At 38.9% G+C, this 17,137-nt stretch overlaps 1 protein-coding gene across 1 annotated transcript; it reads right to left on the bottom strand.

Annotated features, from left to right (window-relative positions):
• Positions 1-358: 358 nt before the first annotated feature.
• znf644a (zinc finger protein 644a) lies at positions 359-15,641 on the bottom strand. Its single transcript, XM_066680110.1, has 6 exons — positions 15,557-15,641; positions 9,501-12,084; positions 6,747-7,304; positions 5,277-5,402; positions 2,322-2,424; positions 359-1,494 (listed from the first exon to the last, which is right to left on the bottom strand). The coding sequence occupies exons 2-6, from the start codon at positions 12,067-12,069 to the stop codon at positions 1,317-1,319; spliced, it is 3,534 nt and encodes a 1,177-aa protein (XP_066536207.1). The 5' UTR covers positions 12,070-12,084; positions 15,557-15,641; the 3' UTR covers positions 359-1,316.
• Between the last annotated feature and the right edge of the window lie 1,496 nt (positions 15,642-17,137).

Here is a 17,137-nt window from a genome sequence, read left to right as displayed (position 1 = left end):
GAGACTTTATAATTGTACCACCCTGTCGCCTGTCCAATCACAGCATAAACCTTAATCAGAGGTTAAACGCACTAAAACAGACACAATGAGCGTAAAGTAATAAGAGCACTGAGTAAAAACAGAAAACAAGAACGAAGAAAGAGAACCGAGAGAAAATGGCTAAAAAACAGCTTTAGCTTCTCGCTCCTCACTGCTTTGTGCCCAGGTGAAGAGCGAGCGGCTTATAATCATTTAAAGTTAGTATTTTAGCACAGTATAGCAGATGATTTATAAAACAAAAACCATATTACCCCACGCTTGCTCTCCAGTTTTATGTAAGAAAAAGATGTTGCCCTTGGCAAGAGTGAGAAACGTGGCACATACATAATAAACATTTAACACACACACAGTGTGACAACAGTACATTCACGGCTTAATATTAGTATCCATACTCCAAAGGGTTAGACATCCCAGAAAAAAAAAAAGAAAAAAAAAGAACCTTTTTATTGTGCACGACAAAAAAAAATCTTTCAAGATTTACATTTGGACATAAATTATTTAAAAATGTTTATAACAAAAATAACAGTAAAAATAACTGCAAATATAAAGTAACAGTTAATGGTTCTTCCTTATTTTTCCAGCAAGAATGACTTTAACCCTTACATTTTTTTGTGAATGACGGTTAAAACGAGGCAACAATGAGCGGTGTAGTAACAATGAAGTCATGACACGTGGACTACAGAAATCAGTTGAAGTCTCTAATAGTGATGGACCTGTTTGGTTTAACACAAGTCGTACATTATGGATCCAAAAAAACTGAATAAGTAAATATATCTACTTTTCTTTTCCTATACATTTGCACCATATATGAGTGTGGACATAAAGGTATAACTGGGTTGGAAATTGATTTATAAAACAACAAGGAAAAAGCCGTTAAAAACGGTAATAAAAGGTATACAGTATTATTTCAGAGTTTGCAGAGGCTTCTTTAAATACGAGCCACCCGGAGAAGGTCTGTGAAGTGTCTTGAGGTAAACAGTTGTCTTTTGGTGTTGGTCTCTGATGAAATCTCAGCCACCATGAGCTTTATTAATCATTTTATAATGAGTTTTGTATAAAACACCAGGATGATGACGTAAGGACTATAAAAAAGGGTTGTGTTGAGGGCTGAATGTAGCTGTGCGTACAAGCGTGAAAATCCAAATTTTCCCTCATATTTAAAACCAGAGAAACTGCAGAGGGAGCAGGGAAAATAATTTACAAATACGTCAGGTTTCACAGCATGTAGGGAGCTGCGTGTGGTGTGTATGGTGTGTGTGTGAGTGTGTTTGCGGGGCTCAGGAGCAGGGTTTGGCCTGTGTTTCCGTATCGGAGCTCTCTTCTTTGGGGAAACAGGTGACCTCCACCATCCCAGCTCCAGTGTGCGGTACAGCAGTGTTCATGATATGTCTCTGCAAGTGCTTCACCCAGTCCTCCTGCACCGAGAGAGGGCCCTGGAAGACTAGATCACAAAACCTGCACAGAAACAAGCACAAAACACTTTAATTACTTGCATTCAAGACATCAGGCAGTTGACAACAGACGTGGAACACTCACACTGGAAAAACTATTTATTTTACTAGTTATAACTAGGTAACTAAGTAATAATGCTTTGTAAGCATTAGGGATTCTCCAATTCAATCTCAAAGATTGGTATCGGGGCAGATCACAGCATTATTTTACTGATCTGCATCGGCTTTCTAGAGCTCAATCTTAAGTCCGTGCCTCTTAAGAGGAAGCTTACACTCCCTACTCCTCCTCGAGCCGGTTGTGACCAATGTGAATATTCCCTCTAGCACCGGTGTTTCTTAAATTTATCACACTTTGTAAATGTTGTTGTGATTTGACTCTGCTGGCCACCGCAGTCAGGCGTCATCACGTTTCCACTTCCTGCACAAGGTGGAATTTATACAAGCTGTTTGTGGAGACTCCTATTGTTTAATTTGTTATAAAAAAATAATAAGCATCAGAGCTTGGATGCAGTAAGTTTCTTTCTTAATGTGAGATATTCAGTGTCAAGGAGCTACACCGTGGTGATTTTAATAACTATAATGCACTTGAAGGGTGCACTGTGTAATAGTACTGTGTAATATCATTTGATTTTCACAAACCTATTTCTTTAACAAAGACAAAGTTTGAGTATATTATTCACCAATCTGTTTTCTAGTTGATTTGGGAGTGAAATTTGACAGAACCGCAGTGAACTGTGGGTAACAGTGTGTTTGGATGCACACTTACAAGAAGGGCATGTGAAGTGTTCACCATAGGCTGCAAGTGTGAGTAATACAACAGGGATGAGGTACCTGCATGTGAGTCTGTATATTTCCTCTGGAGCATGTAGCAGGGGATAAGCCTTCTTCTTTGACCATGGCCTTGATCTCTGCTTCCTCGTCTTACAGTCATAAGCTGCAAAAAATTTGACAAATTTACACAACTATTACAAAAGTTAAACAGTCAGGCTACTATTGTTATATATTGTCATACGTTGTTATGAGATGCCTTATTCAAAAGCATTTATTTAGTCTTTCAATTGAACCTGAATGGAACAAGCTGTTATTTACTTTCTCAGTGGGGTTTATTAATTTGAGGAACTCTGATTGGCTGCTTTACAGAGAGGCACTGAAATGGCTCCCACAAAATCAGGCCCCATTTTTGTCTGTGTTTTGGCCTCCTGTCCACATGAAAATGGTGTTGTAGGTCACTGAAAATGGAGGTTTTCGAAAACACTCTCCAAGGTAGATATATTTGAAAACACCCTTGTCACTGTTCTCGTTTTCATGGAAGGTAAATGGATATTTTCAGAAACACTGACGTCACACAGCGTTCTGTCTCTGACTGAAACACAAATAGCTCCTTACTTCCCTACATAGTGAAGTACATAAGTCATAAACTACACTGTACACACACAGACAACACTAGATTTCAGATTCACACATATGAATAAATAATAAATGATGTTGTATTAGAAATATATAATGCACTGTTAAGATTTAGACTACATAGTGCACTACATGGGGAGTATGGAGTGATTTGGGCTTAAACTTCTGAAATGCGTAGTGGTGTTTTGGTGCCTCTCTCCAAGAGGTACTATGGCCCCCTACTGGACTGATATGATAACACAGCGGTATTCGTCAGATGGTGATATTTTTTAAAAATGAGATAGGAAAATACATTTTAAAAATAAATGAATCTGTGTGGATGGGGCCTCAGAATTAAGGGTAAAAATAGTAAATGTGTTCCAGCTTGAAGTAAAACTTGCTGTGAATCCAAATGTGATGCTGATTTTCTGCCTGATTTCAGTGATTTCAGTGAGTAGCAGAATCACTTCTGCTTCTGCCTGTGTTTCTAATCTCGTTACAAACACCCAAACTAGCCGCATACAGGACTCTCTATATATCAGATAAATAACAATTAATATTAATTCTGTCAGCACTCATAACAGGGTCTCCCAAGTGGTACATGGCCAATCAGCGAGAGAGCATTAGTTTGACGGTACCCTGACATATTAGCAGCAGTTCAGAAGAGGCGGCAGTGTCTCGGAGGAAACACATGCTTGTTTTCACCCTCCCAGTGCTGGGAGCATTGTGTGTGACGGAGAGTGCTCAGATAATAGCTAATGCCACCTACACACTACACAGCAAATTCACCAGTGTTATATCAACACTGGGAGTGTTGGCGAATGTTACATATTTACACTCTCAGTGATTAACACTGGTGAATTTGCTGTGTACATGACTTTCAAAGTCATCAGATCGCTGCACTCTTCACACTACATGATGTGTTTTCTTGTAACCTTTAACTGTTTTTACATTACACAACTGTTCAGTGGCACTGGGTTATCAGTTACACCATCTTTCACCAGGAGGTCACAAGAACACAGAAGAAGTGATGTTAAGTCAAGCATGAGGTACCTTTTTCGTCGGAAATGATGCACAGAAACAAGCAATATGTTGTTTTTGTGTTGATTTGCCGCAAACGCACACGTATGATGAAGAAAAGCATACAGATTATAAAACTCATAAGGAAACATGGGCAGCTGGAATCATTTGCTCTGCAGAGAGTTGGAGGTAATTACATATTTTGCAGCTGACTGTTCGTATTACTGAGAAGCCAGTGTATATTAACATGCAGTATTATAGAACTTACAAAATAGAACTTATCAAAAATATTACAAGCTCAAGACGTTTTATTTTAACTTCAGTTATATATGAGTACACAGTGGAAGCGGTATTTCTCCAGGACCATGGTGCAGTACAAAACACAGTGTGCAGACAATTCAGTTTTGCCTGTGGCCTGAGGATTTGTCATGATCTCCAAGAGCAATTGGTGACTAAAATTGTTCAGCGTGAACCTGGTGTGGAATCGAAAATGACGAAAGATTGGGTGAAGATTTTAAAACACATTTTAAAAATATTTTTTAGTAATTAAAACACTTAATCAGCAGAATGAAAGTTCCTAGTAAATCACACTAGGTCAGGAAAAATGCCAGGATCGGACACAGATATTTTTATCTTTCCCAATGGGTGCCATGTCAGATTAATGTCATAAATTTGTGCCATATTTTGGACAGGAAACTGGCAACACTATGCATCTGACATTGACCATCATAGTTTACGTTCTTGTGTGAGTTTACAGGTAATCGTGGAGGTGGTCCAAGAAGCTGTCGATCATGTCTGATCTGTTTTGTGTTGCAAAAAGTAAAAGAAGAAGGAAAAGCAACTGTGGACCACAGTGTCATGAAGAGAACGGTATGAGCTATCAAACCCTCAAAGAAAATTTGAGGTACTGTGTTAATGTAAGGTATATTACATAAATGGAAAAATATATTCCTCTTTTTCTCAGTTTCACAGATCTACTTCACAGCTGCAGCAGCAGCATCCCTCCCTCTCTTTTCCATTTTTACATGTGTGCCAGAGTGCAATCTGCCCTTCTGTTGGCCAGTGTCAAGGAGCAGATAGCAGAAAATCTAGGCAAAAAGAGTTTTTGTCAGGGTGTTGTAGGGCATCCAAGACACTGTTCTATAATTGTGTCACATTACACAACCAATTCCTCACTTCTATTTATTATATTCTGGTCAGACGTCCGATATCCCTATACAAAACTTTCAGAAAATTTAATGCAGTCTGATCCCAGCATAACCGCTCACAATAATTCACAGGTATCAAGACACATTGTCAAACGGACAACACAGTTTCCCTTTGATTACACTCCCAACTCACACTCTAGTTTCATTTATTCAGAAATAGTAAGATACTTACTTGTCCCTTCCATCAGTGCATTTCTTTTTCTACGCGCATATGCTCGCAAATGATTGGACAGGCTAATGCCACTGTGGAAAGCGGTGTTACAGTGAGCACAGACTTTTCTGTTGTGGTCATTTTTGTCTGAAAAAGAGAAGAACAACATTTTTTAGAACAATGAATGTCCCCACCTCTATCTCCATGCACACCTCCACTGCTCGCCTGCAGCTGGAAAGCCCTGCCCTGAGTTGATGGGATTCATTCCTTAGGTGAGTGAGGTAGGAAACCTTGTTATGAATAAGCACAACACACACATGCTAGCAAAACTAAATACCAAACACACACTAACAAGACTAATACACACCATACGCACACTAACATGACTAAGCACAACACACACACATGCTAACAAGACTAAATACCACACACACACACACACATACACACACACTAGCAAAACTAAATACCACACACAAACACACACACACAAACAAGACTAAACACTGGATTTTCACACTTCATTGCACACACAGCCTATATAATCACTAAAAAGTATTAAATAAAATGAAGCAGCTGCACATTAGTATTAGGTCACTATTTTCACTATCAAGGGTGGGAGGGGCTTAAAAAAACCCAGGATTATAAGTGATTATTATTATAATGGTGTGTGTCTGAGACTGGGCTCTGTGAGAAGGGGGCGGGTTCGCTCAAATGAGGATAAGTGTCTGTCTCAGCATCTGGTCTCTGCCAACTGCGCACTCTGGTTTCAAATTTGACACATTTCTGGTTTCATTTCTACAGAACAGAATGGAATAGAGGCACACTCTCCACATTTTACTGTTCTTAACACATACACATTTTCCACTTGATTTTTGAAGTGATGTTTATATATAGCATACTTATTTTAGAACAAACTAACGCCTGCTTAGACTTGGCACATGATGTCTGAGACCTAGTCTATGACTTTGCTGCAAGGCACTCTTCATACAGCGTCTTGTGGTTTTGCTTGAGGTGATGAAAAAGGTTGGATGTCCTGCCTTTCTGTGTCCCAACTTTGGCAAGGCAGGTCCTGCACAATACCTCATTCTCTTATGCATCCTCCTTCCATAACTCTTCCAAAAATATTTCTCAGAAACTATCTGCACCCCCTTTTTGCAGCACTAATTCTGCTGTTAATTTTCCAGACTTTCTTTCCTTAAAGAATGTATTAGCACTCTCATCATCCTCTCTCAATTGAGATGATGTCTGTGATTGGTTTAATTTTTTTTTTGTGGTGCCTATACCCTTCAGACACACACACACACAGAGTCTGTATAAAATGTGATGAAATTAAGTTGGAGTGTGGTTTGGGATCCAAGACAATTCATTCGGCATCAGCACCTTACCTCATTATGGTTCTCAAAGCTAAATTCCATCGAATCCTCACAGAAATACTGTGTGTTTCAGAAGAAATGTGTCCATCAACAAAAAAAAGCAGGTTAAAGTTACCTGATATTGCGTTGTGTAGTGCTTTACACTGCTGTAGTGCTGGACCACACTCTTTAACTGGAGAAACAAGAAGAGATTTCCTTGCAGTGTAGAACGTGCTCTTGGCTTTGGCCTCTTCGTGTGCTCTCCTCTTCTTCAGGATTCCTATTAGATCACTTGACGGTGAGCCTTTCATCGCATCTTTAACCTCTGTCCTTTTCTTTTCCTCTCTGGACTGAGAAGAATTCTGTCCAGAGCGTTTCACACTTTGTCCGAAACGCTGCACTTTAGCAGTGGAGTAGATGAGGCCGTTATTTACTACGAAGGGATATAATTTATTTGTGGCACGACACTTCTTTTCCAGGGCCTGTAATTTCAAGAGGAACTGCTTCTTGTCACGCATCATTTCCTTAAGTGTATTTACAGGTGATCTGTTCGCAGCTGCAGATACTTTTCCAAGTCTTTTCAGATGCCCCCGAACGTGATTGGTTAATCCTTTCCTGTTGTCGAACCATTCCCTACACATTGGGCAGGTGAACTTCTCCTTGGACGACTTTGCCATCTGTTGCAAGTCCTCCTCTGTTACAAAAAGGATAGGACAAAAAGGATCAACTCAGGGTAGACATAAAAACTACTTTATTCTGCCAACACTGGCCTGCTTTCCTTTCTCATGAGCAGGAGAGCTGAACAGTATAAATAAGAGAATATCCTGGGAATATATAAGAATTTCCTTCCCCTGAGAGTCTGGGAACAGCATCAACACACCATTCATTCATTGTCTGAAATCATTTATCCAGTTCAGGGTTGCAGTGGGGCTGGAGCCTACCTGGAATCACTGTGTGCAAGGACCTCCTTCACAGGGTGACACACACACACACATTCACTCACACCTATGGACATTTTGAGTAGCCAATCCACCTATCAACCTGTGTTTTTGGACCATGGGAGGAAACCAGAGCACCCGGAAGAAAACCCGGGTAGAACACACCAAGTCTCCTCACAGACAGTCAGCCGGAGTAGGACTCAAACCCACAACCCGAAGGACCCTGGAGCTGTGTGACAGCAACACTACCTGCTGCGCCACCGTGCTGCCCCCATCAACACACCACTGTTTTTTTAAACAACTCAGTCTTTCAGTTAAGTGATCTTTTAGAAATAATAAACTCTTCAGGCGCCTAGTCCTTATCACCACCACCACTGAACAATTCTGACTTCTTTAAAACATAGCATTTCACACCAAACCTCTCTAATTGACTTCACATTTTAACTATTTCATTTTGTGAACATTTTTAATGGGTGGACCTTAAATAATTATTTCAAGACTTACTTCAGACATCTAATGCAAGGCAAAAGGAAATTAGTGATATTCCCATAATATAGATAATGACCCAGATGAAATGGAAACCTGAAATAAAACACCATTGCCAAAAAAGTTGGTATTCTGTGCAAAATATAAATTAATATAATGCAATGATGTGCAAATTATTTAAATGGTATTTTAAGGCAGCCAACTAAATGTGGGGTGTTGATACAAGGAGAAACAGCATTAAATTAAGGCAAAAATGTGACAAAGTTGTCTAATGATAAAATGTAAAAACATCTAACAAATAATCATGTTCATTGGCTACAGCTCAGTAACATGATTGCATGAGAAGAGTATCCCAGAGACGATGAGTCTTTCAGAAATAAAGATGAAGAGGGTTTCATTGCTCATAGAAAGACTGCGTGGGTAAACAGTTCAAACATTAAAGAATAACATTCTTCAACTTAAAAACGCCAATATCCTGGAGATTTCATCCTCTAAACACAAAAATTATGGTTCTACAAGGGTCAGTAAAGAAAATGGTTCTATATAGAAACCTGAACGTGGAGATATATTTGCTTGTTTAAAATGTTCTTTGCATTGTGAATGGGGTTCTTCAAATTGATGGAGCATTTAAAAATGTGGATGGTATCTCAAAATGAGGGCAGTTTTTACGTTGTGTGTGTGGTGTTTAAATACATTCATTTGTGTGCATTTAAGAGATCTACAGGGAGGGAGAGTTATGGGCTCTCACTGACTGCTCATGTCACACTCTGAAAACGGGCTGTGGGGGGGGGGGGGGGGGCACAAGCCCAGTAACCCACCACAGTTGTGAGTTTAGAGCTGAGTTTGGGATAAAAGAGACATGCATCTCTAAATGTGTGTGATTTGAGCCTCTGCTTGCTGGAAAACCATCTGCTGTGGTGTGCTAAAATACAAGTGTCTTTTAGCTGGCCAGCTGTGCCTTTCAGAAAAGGATTCTATATGGCACCAAAAATGTTTCTTCTGCTGGAACAGTCTTGACATTGTAACAAAAGAAGAACCATTTTTGGTGCCATATAAAACCCTTTACTAAAAGGTTCTATACAGAATCAACCATAGGACATTTTCCAACAATCTGAAGAACACCTTCATGATGCAAAGAAAATTTCTTCAAGTGCAGTGTTCTATATAGAGCCTTTTTAAATAAAAAGCTCTTGAAGAACCATAATTTTTAAGACTGTATGATAAATAATAAACAATTAAGAGAATCAGGAGAAACCTCTATACAAAAGAAACAAGGCCCAAAACCAAAAATGCATGGCCGTGGTCTTCCAGCCCTCAGACCGCACTGCATTAAAAACAAACACAATTCTGTATTTGAAATAAATGCAAGGGCTCAGAAGAGAAACAATGGCAAGAAATAAACCCACATACACAAGGTCCAGAAATGCCTGGATAACACAATCAAAAGAGAAAAATTTAACTGTCACCTCTTTTAACTTGAGACGCTGCAGTTGTTCTTCGCTTAACCTGAGGCACTTTATTGGGGGATTCATTGTGATGTTCAACGTAGTCCAATCCAACCCTTTTTCTGTGCATATGCCCTCTTATGTGGTTGGAGAGGCTAATCCCAGACTCAAATTCAGCTGGACAGTAGGGGCAAGACTTCAGGTCTGTGCCACAGCCTGTGCTGAGCTCATCTTCCGAAGCTAAACTTGACTGAGAAGTATTGCAAAACACTTCAGTTTCCGTGCATTCTTCTTTGATCGAAAAAGTCTGACCCATGTCTTGTTTTGACTTACTGCCTGGGCTTCCCTTCTTAAGAGACAAACGTCTGCGTAATAACTGGCTGTTGGCGTATAAACCGTCTTTGACATCACATTTTTTAGTAGGGTGGACGCTGGAGTCATACATAAGGCCATCCTCGTTATTCACATTGTCCTTTTCATGACACTTGACAGTTACATCCATATTTTTCAAAGTTTGCCGACATTTGGGAAAGTTTATCAGTATGTCTTGGCCTTGCATGTTATGGAACGGGGTGGACATTTTTCTTTTGGAAGGAGATTTCTTTAAAGACGGCTTCACCAGTGTTAAATGTTTATACTTAGAGCCTGACTTCTCTACTTGGGAACCATCATCATTATTGCTAACATCAGTTTTTAAAGCGCTAGCTGAACTCCTTTCCTTAAGTGCTAACAGGTTCCCCTTGCACTTGGAAGGGGATTTCAGCCTCTCTTTCCCAGACACAATGGATTCTGGATCAAGGGAATCTTCATTGCATTTCTCAACATCCAGAATCTTAACTCTCTTTTTGTCAGTTTTCTGATTAGTGTCGTTTTCAGAGGCCTTGCGTCTTTTCTGGGACAACAGCGTGTTAAGCGATTTGAGAAGTTTAGACTGATTTTTGACCGATTTATCATTTCGTTTTGCTTTCTCTGCTTTTATTATACTGGGAACCTCCTTAGACTTGGGGCTTTCTTTTTTCCTTGTTTCCTCAGAAAGGACTTGTTTAGGTTTCCTCCCTGGTGACTGTGAACTTACAGTGGGCAATTTGCACAGAGATGTAGGATGGTCGCTGTTTTCCAAAATGCGCATGAAATGCAAGCCTTCTATCAAATTTTCATTAAAAGCATGTGGATGTAACATCTCAAAATGGTTCCTAAGGATGTTCTTGTTTTTCGTTTTAAACGAGCACAGTTTGCAGGAGAATGACACTGGATATGGAGTTGTTGCATTGCTCTCAGATGCACGAACTTTCTGTTCCTGCATCCCATCTTGTTTCCCCATCATTGTAACCTGAAAATCTGAGACTCGATGTTTGCAAAGCATATGACCTCTCAGCTCAGATTCATTCATTGCCACGAAATGACACTTCTGACAGCGATAATACCGTTTATCCTTCTCGTGGGTTTTTGCATGCTGGACGAACGAGTTGGGGCAGTTAGTTCCAAACGTGCACTGGGGACACTGTAACCTTGCATCCTTGCCCTCGTCTTTAGGTCCATCTGCTCCTTTAACCTTCTGTCTCTTCTTCTTATGAATAGTTATGTGTTTTAAAAGTGAGTTGTGATCAGAAAATGATTTTCCACACTCTTTGCATACGAATGGCTTCCGATCTGGAGTATATGAATGATTTTTTGTGGGTCTCACTGAGTGAGATTTCACTTTAAATTTGTTATTGCTTCGAAAAACTTCAGGTTCGTCCTCTGAGTTTGGGTCTTTCCTGACAAAACCCGGAGTGGGATACTTTGTATTTTTTGCTTGTTTAGGGATAAAGCGTTTCAAGGCCTCTGTAGTTCCATTTGAGTACTTTGTGTTTTTAGAAACTGATGAAAAGGATCTTGGGCGTTTCCTCTGAAGATCTCCTTTACTGACAGGATTGTGGTGTACTTGACTGCCTTCGCCCAGTGCCAAATCAGTGCTAAGCTCCTCGGAAGGATCTACCTTCACCACAATGTCCATTTTACGCTTCCTTCTCCTCTGGTTAGTGGTGGAAGGGATAGAGGGAATTTTCTCCTCTGTTTCAGAACGATCATTATCCTCCATTAGGAACTTCATGAACTCCTTCTGTGGGTTCCAGCCTATGTCCTCACTGTCATCATAACAGTCCATCGAGTCCTCTGGAGATTCTTCATCAAACCCCCATATGCCCCGGTTTTCAACATCTTCAGCAGTCAGCATCTGTCTTATCGTCATTTCTCCGTCTTTCCTGAGTGGATCGCACTCTTCAAATTGGACGCTGGCTGTGACAGTCGAGTTTTGTGCATGCAGAGATTTAGGAAGGAATCCTGGTACGTTTTTGGAGATATCCAACAGGATTTCATCTGAAATATTGGGCGAACTTGAACCATTGACGTAGGCAGCTTTGGCCGGCCCCTCGGAACAGATGGACTCTATAAAGCGAACGTGCGTCAGGAGATCTGCTTGGTCACTGTTTGTCGTCATGTTCTCACGTGGTTCTAACACACTTCCTCCAAGAGAGAATGTCTGGTTGCTTAACTCCGTCATGGAGTTGTCATTTTCCTCTCTCTTAGTGATCTCCATCAGAGCAGACATACCTCCAAACTGTGTCTAGAAAATGTAAAAAAAATAAAATAAAGATAAGAATATGAAAAGGAATGAGTCATTACTGATCTGATATTGGAATTTGTTTTTGGCTAGAAACATTACAAAATACAAAAATAATTAGCTCTTTAGCCCTATGGAGGATGCAACCTGCCAAAACTAGTCATCCTCTCATCCTTATCAATGGTCAAAGGAAGCAGCCCACAGGATGCTGCTGACTTGATATTTTTGTTGGTGGACTATTCTCAGTCCAGCAGTGACACTGCATGTTTATACTCCAACAGCACTGCTGTTGTAATATACCACTAGTACCAGCACAACGCACACTAACACTGCAGTACTGAGATTGACCCACCACCCAAATCATAACTGCTCTATGGGTATCCTGAGCATTGAAGAACAGGGTGAAAGGGGCAAACAAAATATGCAGTGGAACAGATGGACTACTGTTGCTGTGTCTGAAACAGTGCCCTATTTACTATATAGTGCACTATTTTAGGGTTTCATCATTTTGTAGTGGTGTCCAAAAAACAGACACCACATTGCAATGTGGTGTCTGTGGTGTCTGCATTGTACCCTAGCGGACAAAATATACCCATAATACACAGCATTGTTTGGTAAAAACTTGCATGAGGTAGTGTCCGAAATCGTTCACAAGAGATGTTTCGAAAGTCATCTAACACTAATATAGTAACATCTACATTTCTGCACAGCTCTTCTAAGTTTCGAATTAATATTTCTTTCCTAAACAAAACACAGTCATTGTCCAGTTTTTCTGTGTCTAAGTTGTCCCCTCTAGAGTCGCCTCACAGAAGCGGTTAAGATCCACCACTCACCTCAGCCATTCATTCATTTATCCTATCCATTTATCCTTCATATGGTCTAGGCTCAAAATTCAAAAACTGCAGCTAGATTCAAATTTTGGAAAATCTTATTTTATTATTGATTGACTGCAACAAACAGTGTTATCACTATGAATGTCCTGTTTTTTTTGTTTGTTTGTTTGTTTTTTTTAGTAAATTACTATTTTAATATTGCAGATTAACTTTGCTAGGCTACTATTGCTACCTTCACAGAGTCTGGCTGCTTGAGTCACAGTCTTGCCATGAAACAGGAAAGGAACATTAACTGACATGTGAAACCACTAACCACAGACTATTTTTCTGATGCTTATGGAAAGGTGACCATCAAAAAAACAATGCTACAACAGGAAACAGTGGATTACACTAAGAAATTCTGTGTATCTCATAAATGAGTTTCTCCCTATCATTATACTTTGCCATATTTAAGAACCATGCGATAGCTCCACTAGAGGGCAGTGATAGTTTAGATCTTACATTTTAATCACGTTCTTATTTTTTTAGTCTTGTGTCTTATGGTTTGATCACAGTTTATCTTTAGTCCAATAAAATAAACAAATACTGCTCTCTAAAGGTTTTTACATACAGTGCTTGATCACAAAAATTTGAAGTTACTTTTATTTTATTTATATACTTCTCCAGGTAATACTGTGTTTGTTTTGTTAATCCCTCTGATTGTAAAGCAACCACAGGTATGACAAAGGCCCAGTATCCCAGATAGGAGGTGAGTAATGTTAGTTAATTTGATTTTTAATTATGCCATTAGATGGCAGTGGTAATAATTATATATTGAGACTTATACAATGTTTGTTAATAACATTTTTACAGGGTGGTATTGAGCAATGTTTGTTTACTTCATGTTTACTATTAACACTATTAACAGACATGGCATTTAATTTTTGTTAATACCTTTAGAGGGCAGCAGTGTGTAATGTTATTTGAACATTTGCTAATAAAACATTTAATGAACAGCTGGGTAATATTTATTTGTATATTAATAACACTTTTAGGGCTTGTTTATAACATGGTATTTATATTTTGTTTGTATCAAGATAATATCTGGATTTACTCTGACCAGACTTTGTTTACACTAGTCATTAAAATGTGTACCCAGTCTGACCAGATAAGATCCGATTTTATTTTCCTGTGTAAAAACACATCACAGCATTCATAATTTCAAGACTGGCGAAAGAATTGTGTTCGATTTAATGGACACAGAATTCCTGTCGTTCCTTCACCTACGACAATGGATGTTCAAGTTCGTCTGAGAAAAAAAATCAGTCCAGTGATCTCCAGAAAAACACACTCTTGGCGATATTCCTCCTCTCAAATGACGTGTTTCCGCTCATGTGCTTCTCTCCAGACACAGAAAACACATTCTGTTTACACTTATTTTAAATGTGAGATCTGTCTCTGAGCACCTCCAAGTGATCCAATCGTAAACAGATTACAGAGGGTTTTGGTGGTGTTTACACCTGGCTTTTCGTGTGGATAAATGAAACTTGAATGTAACCTTTAGAGGGCAGCAGTGAGTATAGGTTATATATATAATTTTTGCTAATAAACATTTACGGGATAGTTGCATGTAATGTTTGTTTATATGTTGTGCGTTAATATCACCTTTAGAGGGCAGCAATGAGGGATGTTTGTTTATTTAATCAAAATTATATTGCTATATATGTGGATGCATGGGGCTGTAGCTTCTGGTGTAGAAGAAACACCTTTTTGAACCCCATATGTGATATTGTTTGTTGTTATGTGTGCACTAATTAATCTAAATAACAATCATTTGGGACTGGTCAGAACGCTTAGCGCAGACTGTAAAAATATTCAGCGACTGATTAAAAGGTTCGCTTGCTTGTATCATGGGGGGCTAACAATTACAATGTACATGCAACTGGTATACAGATACATAATTTTATATTACTGATTTATAAATGTGGTTGATGATGAATGTGAAAATGACCCCTCACAGAATAAAAATAAATCCATTTTAGGTATTAGAACGGTCTCTCTTGCATCATGTCATGTGTTATTGTTGAATATATGATCTATTACCATTACTACTGCAGTCTAGTTATTTGATTTCAGCTAAGTGGGTAACGGTTTAAATAGAGCTTATGTGATTTTGTTATGGACTGAAATATATGAAGCGCTGCAAGGAAAAAGTTTGGGTCCAGTGGCATAGACCACACATGCCCCAGGGTGTATTTAACTTGTTAGAAATAAGAAAAAGATGAACAGATCACAAACCAGCTGACACCAAACACCAGTTCAGTTCAATTATTAGGAGGCATGATCATATCCCAATCAGTTGCTATGTGTTGTTGACCAATTCCTATCAAAGCAGTCTGACTTACAGTCAACTGCATGTTCAAACCTGAAATTTTAGCCAGTGCCAAGGGTGTTAAAAGGTATCTTGTCTGTCTTAATGGCATCTTAAACACTGCCTTTGCTTTTCACCTTATTCTTCTTGTATGGTGCATGCTGTGAGTATGAGAGCAAAGGCAGCAATCATTGCCTATTATGCTCCCTATCAAGCCTGGAAACACAAAATGTACATGGAAGAGGCTGCCTTAAGCCCATAAACATTACACACAGACACATTAAGGTCATACCTTTCCGCTGCTGAGACCGAGAACAACAATATTGAAGTGAAATCATTTCATTTTTCCTCGCTGAAGCCCAAGCCTTCCATCCATTGCCAAGCCGCCATGTCTTGCGATGGTCCATGGATAACACCATGACATCACTTTGGGGGGACGCAGAGAGAAGTATTTATAAAAACATTTCATAAAGGGCCTACATACGACAAAAATAATTTGAATTTAAATATATAAGTCTTATAATATTAAGCAACCACTTTGTAGTATTGTAAATCTGATTAAATTATATCATTTCACCCCAATCTTATAAATAGCGTCCCCCACAAACGGAGTGGTACATTCCAAATAGGTGGCATAAAACACCCTACTCGGAAAGCAGTAAAGAAGACGAGCAAGAAAGGCGACAAAAGCGGTTTACAGTGACTTAAAAACACATCAAACACTTTAATTCCACGTGTTTTGGTTTACTCGTGATATATATATATTCTTATCTGATCGTAAACAGCCAACAACATCCAGTTTTACTACTCTATCCTGTGAAAATAAACGACACTGAACTCGCCGGAGTCTCTAATATGACCAGCCGGCTTATACACACATTTAAACCGGGTGCACATTCGGTTGTTTATGACACAACCAAGGAATAAAATCAATATAGCACCACACAGCCTGTATATTTTTACACACAACACTGTTACGGATCTTGTTTTGACCGATTAACCGGCCTTAAACATTGTATATTTCACTGTTTTTCGAAAACGCTGCAACACAGGCGCTGGAGTTCACTAGTAGAGTGTCGGCTCTTTGAATTGGATCTTTCAAATGATCTCTTTGACTCAAATCCACATGAATAATCCCTCAAACGCTGCTTGTGATTACAAAGAACCGACTCTTCATTGTGAACCGACTGAAAAATCAGTTGATCAGATTCACCCTTTCGTGTCAACGAGTTTTTGTTAGCTAAGAGAACATTTTCCGATTTTACTAATATTTCAGTCGTTGCTATTCTCATAGTCACAACATTTAAATATAGCGTCCTAAGATATATTGAAATGATAAAGTCGAGTCAAAAACGTTTAAATACATTTTAAAAAATCTTAAAATAAATTAAATGTTACTTCAAACGGTAACACATTCAAACTGTGGCGCGAGAACGGTTTTACTAAAGGTTGGCTAAGTAATGTTATCAGCTATATGTCTTATACGCCTCAGGCAAAAAATAAATAAATAAATGAAACCTTTTTATGGCTTTAAACATACCACAACAGCGTACAATCTCTCAGAGGTAGCAATAATATTCTGTCTTATACAAACAAGGACCTGATTCCATTCTGAAGTTGATATATAATAGCTATTTACCTCACCACAATCTATCACTAGCTAGGTTGTGTTCGATTGCTCGACTTATTTTAGGCCAGGACGATACGGTTGTTTTTAAATTTGACATTTATTCTGTTCTTTGCAAGTTATTCCGTAACATTAGTGCCATAAAATAATAATATAAGTGGATGTGATAAGTCCCAGCATTGTCTGCATTCATAAAACGTTACTCAGATAGCTAGTGATACAATTTTAAAGTGAACATTTAATTCT

The sequence above is a fragment of the Hoplias malabaricus genome, chromosome 1 (genome assembly GCF_029633855.1).
Source record: "Hoplias malabaricus isolate fHopMal1 chromosome 1, fHopMal1.hap1, whole genome shotgun sequence".
Taxonomy (NCBI): Eukaryota; Metazoa; Chordata; class Actinopteri; order Characiformes; family Erythrinidae; genus Hoplias; species Hoplias malabaricus.
Note: the sequence above shows the minus strand (reverse complement) of the source record. Positions and strands in the feature narration are given on the sequence as shown.